Source organism: Periophthalmus magnuspinnatus, chromosome 3, assembly GCF_009829125.3.
Source record: "Periophthalmus magnuspinnatus isolate fPerMag1 chromosome 3, fPerMag1.2.pri, whole genome shotgun sequence".
In the NCBI taxonomy this organism is placed as follows: domain Eukaryota; kingdom Metazoa; phylum Chordata; class Actinopteri; order Gobiiformes; family Gobiidae; genus Periophthalmus; species Periophthalmus magnuspinnatus.
In genome coordinates, this window is record NC_047128.1 from 8,877,589 (window position 1) to 8,891,943 (window position 14,355).

Genomic DNA, 14,355 nt, shown 5'->3' on the forward strand with positions numbered 1-14,355 from the left:
AGGATGAAAGAGCCGCATGCGGCTCCGGAGCCGCGGGTTGCCGAACCCTGGCCTAGATTTAGTAAGAAATAAAATAAATAAATACTTGCATACAATAATAAATAAATAAATAAATAAATCCATCCATCCATCCATACCACTTCCACGGGAGGAGCTGTCACATATTTTACTTTGAAGGGCAGCGGGCGGATGTTGTTGCGGAAGTGCTGATGCGGCTGAGAGGAAGCACTTGTTGTTAGCTTCAGGGCTAGCTCTCACCCACAAACAGCCCACTAATGCGCTTTGACAACTCCAAACCTCACCTCGCGCCACGGTTGAGTAATCCCCGCAGTCTATTCTTACCCATGATATGCTTTCGTTTCTCATCGTAACTTAGATGTAGTATGTGGAGGCAACAAGACGCTAGCATGTGGAGCCAACAACATAACAGGAAATTAGCCCGTTAGCCCAGTCTGTCATTTACAATAGTTGACATTTTACGTGTTATCTTTGTAATAAGGCACTAAAACGATGGACACGGAGGGGATCGTTATACGGATAAAGACTCCGTCGGGAGACATGGACTCGCCTGTGGACTATCCATTCCTGCTAAACTTCAATGACTTGCTGGTTGGTGTGATGCTACAGTGCTACACTGCTCTTGTAACTTATTTAAACTTCAGTTATGTGTCAAAGTGATGGCAAATATGAGGCTACGAAATACGTAGTGTTAATATCATTATTTGAATGTCTTTTCTCTTCATGTCACGTGTTTGAGGTTGTTTTTTTTCTCCTCAAATGTATTCTGCAGGTTGCTATCAGAGATGTGATGCCTGAAGCCACTGTCACGGCGTTTGAGTGTAAGTCGGAGAGGGAATGATTTGTTATAACGGCTGGCCTCCTCCCAAAATGATTATTATGGCCTGTTGAAAAGATATATATATACCCCCCCCCCCACACACACACACGCGTATGTATGTACGTAAAAAGTTTGACATCTTTTGTTATGTTGATGACAGATGAAGATGAAGTTGGTGACAGGATCACTGTGAGAAGTGACGAAGAACTGAAAGCCATGCTGTCCTATGTAAGTAGTGCATTCAAGCCTTGTTTGAATCCTTTCAGGTTGAGATGCTATGTAGATTTGTTTATTGGTGCATTTTAATGTGTATTACGTTGAAGTCTTTGTACTTCTGACTAAATTCAGGAACAGGACAAAGAAAGGAATTGTGTATTCATGATGAAAATTCACATTTATATCAACATGAAGCTTTCTATACTGTTGCATTCTTGTTTGCTTTGTTAGTAGTAAGACACATTTCAGATCAGATCTTAAAGTAGTTTCTCTCGCCGTACAGTTCACAAGTGTTTTGCTTATGTTTGTGTAGAGTAAAAAAGCAGTGATAGCGTTAAGTATGTGTGCTCAGCCTAAACAGAAACATTTAGTGTTTTACATCAGCACAACAAAGACATAAGCATGTAGTCATTCAGTTCCTCGACTCCACACAGGCAGTTCTGCTCTCTTCCATACTTACTGTTCATGCCATGGACAGTAAGAGTAATGATGTGTAATGGCTTCTCTATGAGGTACACTGAAAGCTAAATGAACTGTCAATTTTTATTATTTATTATTCAGTACTTAAAGTTTTGCCTCATTAAAGCGCAAGCCCCCTGGGCTGCAGTATTGTTCAAAATCTACTCTCATCTGTGGATGTCTTTTACCCCCCATCAGCTCACAACGACGAGGCTGCAGCCACAGGCACAATGCACACGGAGTTGTGTTTCTGTCCGTTTTTCTCCTGCATTCACTTGTGGATATGTTTTAATCAGTATGTAGCATGGAGGAATGGATGATTAGGCAGGCGCAGGCATCTGTTGTGCTGATATGCTCCAGTGGGGAACATGCTGCGCAAGTGTTGACCTCAGCCAACACTGTGTTGAATCTAGCATGTACCTTTGTTAGTGTCTTTTGTGGGGTGTATTAAGCCTCAACTTTATCAAGTGTTAGTGTAAGAACCATTTTAGGATTATTCACAATTAATAACATTGTGACCAACCACAGGGAAATCTACTATTCACTTTATTCACACTTTGGCATCTAATAGATCAGATTTATTTTAGCTTCTTAAAGTGTGATGATTTAACTTTAGAATAAGAAATAATGAACATAAAAACATGTAAAATTGACAGATTAAGACAATGCAGGCATTTCAGAGTGCATTATACTGCACACTAGTTACAAACTAATGTGGCTCTCAAGACAGTGTCATGTGAGGCTCATTCTGCTTTCTGATTGGATAATTCTCATTTGGGTTGCCAGTTTCCCAGTTTCAGTGGTGAAATTCATTGGGTTTAAACCTAAAAGGACTCTCTGATCTGATTACTCACTACCTAAACCCCAGCACCTGCAGCCAGTCATTAATCAGTAACGCTGCTGCTGCAGTAATTATTTTCCATATACTGAGAATGATAAAAACTTGTATGTGTCCTCTATCTGTAGATTAAGGCTCTGGCAACCCAGGTTCAGGTCTGATTGTAGTAGCTTTTTAAAAGAATAAGACAGCAGGCTACATATAGTTCCTTTACCACACAGTAGCAATGAAACAAAACAAAAACATACAGGTACGCATTAATATTTAGTTTTATAGAATCACACTTATATTTGACTGTCTGCCACCACATTCTGGCCTAATCTTACATACAACATAAACAGTCTATTTTAACTTGGCTGTAACCTGCTCCCATTCACACTTTACATGACCTGCACAACTATTTAGCATTTTCGCTCTATATTGCAGATTTATACAATGAATTTTGAAAAACAAATCTGGAAATGTAGTAATGGCTTTCTCCATCTCCTGGGATGTGGGGGCATTTAAAAAGCTGCTGATTGCTCTGAAAAAGGAGCGGGCTCATATCCACAGAAGCCGAACGTGCCGTGTGAGCGGTGCCGTTTTAGCAGTCATTTGCATTCATATTTACTAGACTTATTTCCTGTTTGCTGGTGTAGCGCTTTGGCCTGAAGACCCCCAGAGGATTTGTACGTTAGTGTTGTTATTTTGTATTTGGAGGACAGCCATTGTGGGAAATTAATGGGAATTAAGAAAAGCATGTATGTAAGGTTAAATCTAGGATCGTTTAGACTGTAGTCCTTAGAGTATTTTTGCAAGTACAGTCATTTTGCACCAGTTCCCAAAAGGGTAGTCTCTAGTAGTACACTTATTGGTGAGCTTAATTAGTACTTAAATCCAGTATTTAATGAATGTGTTGGAGTCCCTCACAATTTGATTTATTACATGATATAGGCTTGTACAATATCTCATAATCAAATTGGATTATTTGTTATTTACGTCTTGTTCTTTGCATTCTTTTGTAAGAATGCAAAGAAAAATATATATCTTGTACCTGTAGTTTAACTGAAAAGACTAGATCAGTCCACCCTAGACTAAACTATTGATTTTGATACTAGAGCATTAAGTATCTGATATACCTGATTTCAGCTGATTCCAGTGCAAAGACTGAAAACAGCATTTATTTCCTTTAAAGAAAAATAAAATAAGACAAAACTGATCCAAATGTAGCTGTTATTTATCACTCAATTAAATACAGAACAACTGTATAAATAAATACAGTTTGCACTGATTGTAATTTTTTATTACATTGGTTTATATGTCCAACCAGGATATTGGCTGAACCCATATTTGGTAGATGATATCCAATCCAGCAAATTTTTCAGTATCGGTGCATGCCTTGTTTAGACCTCTACAAAGATGTTCTGAAATGTGTCGGAGTTTTGTATTAGTTTATCTGTTAATTTTTTAGCCTGCTCTGAGATGTTAATGCTCTCGAAGTTGTTTGTAATGTGCACTCTGAGCAGAATTCTACTTTTTAAAGACGGGCAAATGTAATCTTAATATTTGTCTGAGAAGTCAAATTTCGTCCCCAAAATTGCACTGCCTGTATATAGCTCACAATCAGGTCACCCTAAATGCTCAATCTTTAAACTATATATTACACAAACAACTTTTATTTGATCAAATATAAGCAAATAATTAAAAGAGACTATTTGGTAACAACCCTTGTTTGATCTAGTTTAGACTGCTCAAATCTGTGAAATAGTTGTGTACTGCTCTTTATAATAATAAGGTAATATGGTCACGTTATAGATCAGCTCATTTTAACACAGCATCCTATGGGCTACTTATGTCCAGCGAGAGTTTAGCTGTAGTGAAAGAATTGGCCAGCCATGTTTACATTGAGTTTCCGACAATTACCCGTAGTCATTTTCTGCTCATTTAAGAACTCTTGTTGCCAACAGAAAATTCAATTGTACTTATGGGTTACCTAAATTAATGCTCAAATTCAGCACTTAATTAACATGAGTGTGCAAAGGGCATTAGCAGTGAAAAGTATCCTCCATCTGAGAGCACTCTCATTGCCATGCGCTCCTGGGAGGCCAATAGACTTGTGGGCACTTGTAATCATAGTTTGACACCTTGAAAGACAGACAGGCATGTGCAAAGTTAAAGAGCAGCCCTTGTCAGCTCCTAAAAAAAACATGTGACCTCATCTGTTCCTGGCATCGCTCCCCCTGGAGGTAGGAGTCTTTAATTCCACCGTTTGTACTCCCATTTCTCCTTGGTCTGCTAATGATGATGAGACCCACTCGGCGCTCCGGCCTGTCCCTCTAGGCTGAGTGATGGTATTTGGAATCGGACACCATTTAGTTATTGGCCAACAATGGAGAATGTCTTTTAATAACACTGCTAGCACAGATTAGGTGGTAATTGCAGCCTTAATCAATAAACTTGCTGAGCGGAAAATTAAAGGTATACGTGAGAGGCAACCCCCCTTCTTCCAGGCACACAGTTCTCTTGTGGTGGGAGCGGAGCCTTTGTTGGGAGGTTGCCTGGTGAGAAGGCTGCCGGGCTAGTGCGCGGCACTAGTGCGCAGGACTAGCAACAGCCCGGGATGTGACAGTGATAAATAGGGCTTTTAATAACAGCTGTGCCACTTGGGCAGCCATTCTGATCAGTCTGTGGCCCCTCCCAGACTCACAATGAGAGAAATTTACATGCTGCCGTTGATGACTCGTTAGTTCAGGAGGGACTGTAAATAAATATTGTAGAGATTAGAGAGGACAAGGTTTGAGGTACTGTTGATTGGGAGCCTCCAAAGACAAGGCAGTGTAAACAGACAAAGCTCAAACAAACAGTGTTTTGGTTCACACTGTAACAGATGGTGTGGAGAAGTGAAACATCCATTATGGTGACGCCTTGGCACGCACAGCTCCCTCTGCAGAGTGTGCATGTGTTACTCCTGTAGGAGAGCAGTGTTTGGTGATCTGCTGACCTCCAGCACAAAAGGGTTAATGCTACAGTGCCTCAGAACAAGCCCACAGGGCATTGGTCTTCATCTGCAATAGCTTTGAGCACAGCACGGCCACATTTAGAGCACACCTGATTATTGCTGCTTCCATTTCAATAGTAACACATGCAGATATGTGTGGAAAACACATGCATTACACCTGTTTATTACTGCTATTGGAACTGGATAATGATATAAACGAGAAGGCTTTATTGCGAATCTTTTTCTAAATGGTCATATCCGGTTTAGCAGTGGGAGTTAAGTTGAACCATAGTTTGTATGAAGGCTAATGCTACTGCTGTAATCCTGCAGGTTATGGGAAATGGCTATAGGTGCTGGTGGAATCAACTGTAATAAGGGTTGCGCAATACAATTTACGAAGTAAAGTCTATATCCGCCTTTCTTTTCATCCCTGTTAAAATGTTTTCCATAGTGTCTCTTTAGCAAAAGGGTTTCTTGTTCACTGCCCTGTGTCACGATATGTTCGTTCTCTCCTGCTCTTTGCTGTGCGCGCGCTGCGTACGCGCTGCGTACAGTACTACAGTGTCATACGCGGAGTCATACACGCCCCCCCCCCCCCCGGTATCGCCCCACTATTTGAGAACCACTGGCCTAACCTAACCTCTGAGGTCTTTAGACGTCATGTGCAAAATGTTTTTATAGGTGTTCATATCGGTATTCTTTCTGTTTAGCATTTTAAAATTACTCTTTATTGTATGAAATAAATTGTGAATCTAATCACATTTAGAAAATAGAAAAATTGCAAGTTGATTTGAAACTACAACAGGGGAATTGTTACACAAGTCCCTCTCAAATATCATTACGTTCACAAGCTAGTCACTCTCACCTTTTTGTCCCATCAAATGATAAAGTACAAATTTGCTTACAAAAATATCTTTTGAAGAGGGGGTAATTTACCTCTATGGGGTATTAACTTTTAACACATATTTAGATCACCATGTTACCTTTTATTGTTTTGAAAATGCTATATTCACCCAAAACAACGTACTAAATTTTTTTATAGGTTTCACTTTTGACACTCTAAGTCTCCCCTCCATTTGCTCTCACTAACTCACTCTCCCCTTCAGAGCACCATCACAACATAATCAGTGTGCATCTGGCTAATGAAACTATTGTTTACTACTACATTTATGGAGAACTGTCGTGTTGGAGCATCACTGGAATAGGTTTGTGGGCAGAGCACTGCACAGAATCTTACAGCTAAGATACAGTAAGGAGGGTTTGAATACGGCCTGAGAGAGACCAGTAAAATACTCAAACATGCATGGATGACATCTAAAACCTCTTCAGGCATATTTTTGATGAGAGAACATCTAAAAAAAACTCCATTTTGGATAATACCCCGTCTTTAATTTAACCCAACAGTGGTGAAATGTACTTGTTAAAAAATACAATCCTTTGTGTTTTTATGCTGTAAACAACCTATTTTTAGCATCTTTTCTGCATTAAATTGGATTTTTTTTCTCCTCTTCCAGTACTGCAACACCATGACTGAACAGAGGATAAACGGCCTGCTGCCAGACCCTCTGCAGATATTTCCACGAGGTACGAGGCTCCATATTTAATTACACCACTTGTCTCTTCTCTGTGTAGTAATGACAAATACACACTGCATTTCAAAACAGAAATCACTTTGGAAACCTAATCCTACTCTAATTAACACTGGGAGCATTAAGTACTTTGTTGCTAATGCAGCCTCTGGATAATCTTAATATCTGTATGCTTTATTAATTTAGAACAATCGCGTCATAGATTATTAAGTAATGCCCAACAGTATGAGGATACAGCGGGGTTATAGAAAGGTTAGCTTTGAAATGACTTCCATGCCCTCCTTAGCCTGGGTAAAACCTCTAGACCTGCATTAGCCCTCGTATTGTGGAGCACTTTGGGCAAAGCAATGACCTCTTCATGGAGACTACTAGCTGGCGGAACGTCCACCTGAAAAGTTACACAGTGCATCTTTAATTGAATGCATGTGCGATTACAAATGATTGTCAAAGAGAAACATTAAAGGTCCTATATTGTACAAAATGGATTATTGTGAGTTTTAAGCCATGTTATAATTGTTACCTCATCAAAAACATACCAGAGTTATACCAAAGATTAAATTTAAATCTGTCAACTGGACAATCCATTGTAGGAGTGAAGACGTTTTGCTGCTCATCCAAACCACTTCTTCAGTTCTGGTCAGATTGCTGGTGGACAATGCCTTATATCTGTCTGAAGGGAGGGGTTAACTACACTGAAACTGTAAACAGCTATTGTCTCCAGTTTCAGCCTTAATGACCCTATTCAACCTTTAGTGGCTATCTTATTGTTCTCTTTTGTTTTTTTATTTGCTTTGGGTCTGAGGATGGAATCAAAGATCTGTGAGAGATTATGTCTCAGGTCCCCATTCCTGTTTAAGGAAGGATTGGATGAGCAGCGAAACGTCTTCACTCCTACAATGATTTGTCCAATTGACAGATTTAAACTTTGTCTTTTGCCATACATCTCCAATTTTGCCATACATCTCCAAAGTTCAGAATGCTCTGTTCCACCTTGTGATGTCATGAAGCAGTAGTTTTTTAATTAACAGCTATCTTTTAAGTTTTGATGAGTAGAGATTGGCAATTCCAGGGCTGAAATCATCGAAATTATTCTAGTGAAGGTGTATGGATTTTAAAAAAAAACAGTGGAGCACTTCCTGTATTACCACATGACATCACACTGTGTGTGTTTTCTGTTTGAGAGAAGAACTCAAACTATGCAGGATTAAAACAGATCAGAAAATAACCTAATATGGGCCCTTTAATACTCATGGATTTAAACGATCACGTCATGAATTATTAAGTATTACCCAACAGTACAGGGATACAGAGAGGTTATAGAGAGGCCAGTTTTGAAATGACTGCGCCCTCTTCCATGTCCTCCGTTGTATTGTCTATCGGTCTCTATAGGTGTCTCTACATATAGCAGCTCCCAACCGCAGCTGTCTCCAGAGCCCAACATCTCAATCTCTCTTGTCTATAACTAATTTTCACTTCCATTTCATTTTTCCTCTCCTTTTTGATCTAAAGAACTGATTCCTTTTTGTCACATTTGTAAATGGCCCAGTGATGTGTTCTACAATCTAGTCAATTACTCTTTCAGCCGGCAAGACTCCAGGGATCCGGAACATACATGGCCTGAAGGTACCTATCTCAATAATTGTTTCAGCTGCCTTACACCGAGAACTCGATGAGGAGAGCGGGGGGTTGCAGGCAAATAGATTGGTAACGCTGTGTTCCACTTATTGAAATGTCAATTGGAGTCAAGACTCTCCTATTCTTCCTCACGCTCCTGTCCCCCTCGTCTTTGTTTATGTACAGGGCATAAGCAGACCCTGGCACAGCATTACTCCTCGTCATTATGGAGACTGTTCATTTAAACTTGAGTATTTGGGACTTCCCTGTAAAGCTATAATGGTTAAATGGCACTGAGGACCTGATTCTTACCATCTCAAAAAACATGGGAAAAAAACAAAAACTAAACAAGTTATTTTTAAACAGTTTGCTTTGGTCCAAAGTTATTCTTCACTGGCCTTATGCATTCTGAGCATCAAAATTATTCCTCATGATGAGTTTATAAGCACGTTTCACAAGAGAGCAGAGTTTATTATGATGGTAAAGTTAACAATTAGCATGTTAACAATGCATTTCTAGATTATTGGACAATACAACGCTTTATAATTTAGATACAGACAGAACGGAGCTGATTTACTTTGACTTCAGGATTTGCTTGTATAATATATCTGTATTGGGGCAAGCTGAATATTGCTCAAATACATGAAAAAAGGCTACAGGCTCTACTTACAATTTAAACGGATATGTTCTTGAAATACATGGAGGTGTGTTTATGTGCATTTATTGTGCTCTTTGTAATTGCCTTGCCTGGAATTTTCCACAGTATGGCATTAAGCCTATTATGGTGCAGAATGCATTAATTCAGTTTGACAGATCCTATCTGCAACGTGACCTGGCAGTGTCACCCTCTTGCCTCCATGAAGGTGGATATGTTTAATGCCACATTGTGAAGTGTTCTGGGCTAAGCAATAACATCTCCATGGAGACAACAAGTTGGCAGACCCTCCACCAGAAAAGTGCATTTCTGATTTCAGATGACAAAGATTACATATAGCTGCTTACAGGATTTTTGGAGTTGTGTAAATTGTGTCTGTTCATAGTTTAAGCTTCTCTCAGATGTGAATATTTGTCACAATATAAGAATATCTTTTTCTGCCCCCTTGTAGCTACTTGTCATATAGAACCCCAAAATAGAATACGTAAAAATAGTTTTGTTAAATAATACACCCAATGTCATTACCACTACAACTGCTACAGCTGCAATACAGTATAGGTTAAAATTGTACCCTAATGACTTGAGTGAAATAAGTAAATGGATCACCACGTACCTGCCCCAGAGAGTATTAACAAAAGTGCCTTTAATAAACCCTTTAAAAACAGGTGTGTAAGTGCTCTGATCTTATTTCCATATGATAGCTGTGCTTAGACAGGACTATACTGACAGTTTCACAGCTGAGTACCGATCCTCCTTCATTCACAAGCGGCCCTTGGCGTACCAGCTCATGTCACTCATATGTCACTGTGAAACCCACTGCTAATTATAACGGGTTAAATTACTTGACTCCTTATTATATTCATAATTCATACATGTGAAATCTCTATCTGAAAAGTTCATTCAGCTAAAGGAGCAAAGCGTTTCACCATTGACAACAGTTAAAGAGGAGGCATTTTGCAAAATAGATTTTTTAGGAGCTTTGTACCATGTTACAGCATTGTTCCCTCATCAAAAACATGTCTGAAGATGTTTGAGAAATCTAGTGATCTCTCCTGGACCCTAATCAAACCCTCTTTATGGTTAGCTGCAAGATTAATTAAGATCTAATGCTCAGCACACAAGCCTATGTCACCCAGCATGCCAGATTTGCATAAATATACAAAAAAGGATACAAAACAATAAAATACAACTTCACAAACCTGATGCGATTTGCAGTAGTTGCATTAGCGTGATGCACACCAATTGAAACGTGATAGCATTCTAAAGGGGGAGCAAAAACAAAGCGAAATCTACAAAACAAAAAGGTTATATGGTGATGTAAATATGTTATGTGCTAGCAATTAATACCCCATAGAAATTCAATACCCCCTCTTTAAAAGATTTTTTTTGGTAAAGCTGTAAATGTTAGCCTTTTTCTTCCACTTTTAATATCAGAGTAATAGGCAAATTAAGTGTTATGTGCCATGTAAATTAGGTCTTCCTGGGCACTAATTAAAGAGAGAATCCCTATGCTTTTACGGACCCAACACAGCGACTTTTCAACCTCAATTAAACAAGTTATTTTTAGTATGCCGTTTACAATTTGCTGGCTGCTCTTTTGCGTTCGATATCTGGGTTGAATACTGAGGTCTACAGTGTAAACATGCATTTTAATAGAAGGAAATGCTCCCCCGCGAAATGGCTTGACCTCTCATAATTTTCTGTAGCCAATTTATTGTCACTTCCCTTTTAATGGCTCCTCCCCATGGCCATCAGCTGCACGTCCTTGTGGGCATCTCCGCTCTCCTCTCCAACAAAAGCCAATTAACCTCGGGGCCGAAGTGAGAGCCAGTGTTTTGTTCCTCTTCATTAGGTGGTCCACTCGTCTGTCTGTTGGCCTGTTAGCCCGTGCATTTAGCTTGTCCAGGCGAGTGTCACAGCAGCTATTAAATGTGTGTTTTTGTGGACCTCTAGGTTAATACACGGACCAGTCCATCCAATGACTGCACGATCGCTGTCCCCAACTCCACAGCCAACAACAGGTGAGGGCCAGAGGGTAAGATGGTAGTTCTGGAATAGAGTAAAAGGAGTGCTAAAAAATGAACATGATTAAGAACATGTTTAGAGCTGAGATTGAAACTGACTCTTGTGAGCTTTAAGCCATGTTATAATACTGTTACAAAACGTGCCTTTAGTTTCATTGACACATGTTTCGGTAATCCTGCATTATTAGTCTGTCCACATCTCCAAAGTGTCTCACAAGTGTTTCACCTTGTGATGTCATGAAGAGGTCGTTTTTAAGTTAGCAGCTACCTTGTACCTTTAGTTCAGTAAAGATTGACAGTTCTAGGGCTTAAATTATCCAAATAACTCCAGTGAAAGTGTGTGGCATTTAAAACATAGTGGTGCACTTCCTGTATTACCACATGACATCACAAGGTGTTTGAAAGAAGAACTCAGCCTAAATATGGAGGGTTTGTGAAAATATAGTAATACGGGCCCTTTAACCACAATTAAAGCAAAATTGCAATTTGAATGTTCGCAATCAAATTCAGACTTTTGTAGATGCTCTCTACAGAACATTAGCCTGCTTCCTGCTTCTGTAGAGTGCAGATGCAAACCTTGTTTGCTCCTGCTGCTTCCTACTTTACTTTCTTTTTAATAATTTTATCTCTTCCAGTGCTGGAAGATTTGTTTAGTTTTGATTTTCTTTTAAGTAAACCAAGACTTTTGAACCATTTTTTAATTTTTTAACAAAATTTCTGACGAGCCAGTGACATGTCCGAACGCTGTCGGAACTATCAACAACAAATTAATGAGCTTCAGTTACGGATATTTATTTTAGAATCTGAAAAAGAACTTCACCGGATGCTCCCTGTGACTTCCAGTGGTAAGCAGCCCACAGTTACTTTCAGAGAAGAGGGTGAAAAAACTGCTACTTTCAACTTAAACCTGAGCGATACGGTGTCTTTTCCAAAACTTTGTAAAGACAAGAATGCCAAGACAAGGCAACAAGTGATATAAGACAAGGTTAATATAGTTCCATCACCCAAAATACAGCTTACAAACAGATTTTTACCACTGTCACAGACTGATGTTGATGTTAACATGCAAACAGAAAATGGATTTTTGCCACAAAACAAGGGCAATGAAGTTGGCAAAAAAGCGGCAGCAGACATGCGATCTGTGCCAAACGTCAAGGTCAGAGATGCGCTGCCGCTAGGAGACGGTGCTATCAGAAATGTGAGCCACAGAGGAATCCAAACTTGCTCTTATCCTAGTCACACTGTACAAAACGCCTGCCAAAAGTTTTGTCAACATACCAAGGAGATAAACAGCTGATTGTGCACATGGCTGCAGGGTGAAATCTTGAAAAATATTTCATTGAATTATTTGAGGAGCTTGATAAAGTGGAGGTTACTACATTAACCAGTGGACCTCTTCCTAGCATAGACAGAAGGAAGATGAATAAATTTACCCGGCTGTTTCAGCTGAACACATGGCTGTTCAATGAATGTGTAGCCACAGGACTGCACTACATTGAGAACTTTGATCTATTCTGGAAATGAGAGGACCTGTTCAAGGGAAATGGCCCGCACCTGAGCAGAGGTGGAGTGAGAGTGCTGACGAATAACCTCCTCTACACCCAGTGAGAGAAAAAAGGAATGAGAGGAGCATTCCAACCAGAGACGGAGCCAATGTGTCAGCACCATCTGCAACACCACAACTACAACCACCACCTCCCCCAGCGAAGGAGTCACCACCAGCAGCACAACCATCTCCCCCAGGAAAAGGAGTCACTACCACTTCCCCCAGAGAACAAGTTGGCAGCACCACCACCTTCCCAAGTGAAGGATGCATCTCCAGTGTCACTTCCCCCAGCGCCCTCATCACAGGCCTTGAACCTGCCTGTGACATCCCCAGCAGAGGTTTTAGTCCCAGCAGCACCGCCATCACCTTCCCTGCCCACAGACCAGCCCTGGGTTCCCTTTGCTACATCTACTTCCTCTAGGGACTCCTCACTCTCCTTTTCTTCCCCACATTCACCCATGGCCCTTCCCAACCATCTAGAAAGCCTTATCAGATCAGGAATTAAGATGGCTCCCTTCACACCTAATATATTGCGATCAAGAGTATCACACTATATTAGGTGTGAGAGTACTATGCTGAACTCTTCCCTGTACCCACCTATCCCCCCTTGACTTTCACCCAAACTCCCCCTTGCTCCACCTCCTTGGCCCTCACCCAAACTCCCCCCTCCTTGCCTTTACCTGCCTTCCCCAGAGCTGTTATCACCGAGAGCTAGGACACACAGGGCCTCTGCTGTCTTAGGATATACAGTCATAAAAATGATATGAAAATAATACATATATAATATATATATATATATAAATGATATATAATAATATATAAATATAAAAATAATATCATACTGTGGCCCTGTGATGGAGCTATATCTACAGTAACACTACGTAGACTGATTAACAGAAGGACAGTTAGGCTGTTCTATCTGAGAAATTTAGTTCACATTCCCTGTAAAAAGATGACATCCAGTCCTACTGAAACTAATCTGAAACTTGCTGTGCTCAAAGTCAGATCTTCATGTTAGAAGTCATTTTTAATTAATGATTTTATATTTTCTTTTAATGTTGATTTTATGTTTTTAACTGAAACACAGGTAATGCAATACTATTGGAATCAATTCCACCCAACTTCAAATTTGAATCTGAAACACGAGGAAAGCAAAAAGGGTGGAGGTGTATGTGTGTTTTTTTAGAGATAATTTGGTCACTCACAGGTTGTCATTTGGGGTGTTTTCATCTTTTGAGTATGTTTCCTTTAAAATGGAGCTAAAACAGTCCCCCTCTGTAGTCTACTTAATAATTTACAAACCTCCTCAGCACTGTCTGAGTTTTATTGAAGATTTTACTGAAATGCTTTCAGTCGTATGCACTGACTTTGATAGTTTAGTCATTACAGGTGATTTTAATGTACATGTGGATAATGTGTGACAGAAACGCTAAAGAGCTCAGTTCTGTCCTTGAAACCTTTGGTCTGACTCAGCATGTCAGCGACCCCACCCACAACAGAGAGCACACTCTGGACCTGCTCATTACAAAAGGAGTAAATATTTCAAATGTCAATGTGGTGTGTGTTGCTCTTTCTGATCATTTCTGTGTCTTTTTTGAC

At 39.9% G+C, this 14,355-nt stretch overlaps 1 protein-coding gene across 2 annotated transcripts in view; it reads left to right on the forward strand.

The window, feature by feature from the left end:
- The first annotated feature begins 210 nt into the window (after positions 1 to 210).
- map2k5 (mitogen-activated protein kinase kinase 5) overlaps positions 211 to 14,355 on the forward strand; it is a 104,240-nt gene continuing 90,095 nt past the window's right edge. For both annotated transcript variants that reach the window (XM_033991663.2, XM_055231298.1), the window contains exons 1-6: positions 211 to 609; positions 791 to 839; positions 999 to 1,066; positions 6,843 to 6,912; positions 8,500 to 8,540; positions 11,140 to 11,207. In XM_033991663.2, coding sequence (XP_033847554.1) covers positions 511 to 609; positions 791 to 839; positions 999 to 1,066; positions 6,843 to 6,912; positions 8,500 to 8,540; positions 11,140 to 11,207 — 395 coding nt within the window. In that variant the 5' untranslated portion in view covers positions 211 to 510. The remainder of the gene's footprint in view (positions 610 to 790; positions 840 to 998; positions 1,067 to 6,842; positions 6,913 to 8,499; positions 8,541 to 11,139; positions 11,208 to 14,355) is intronic.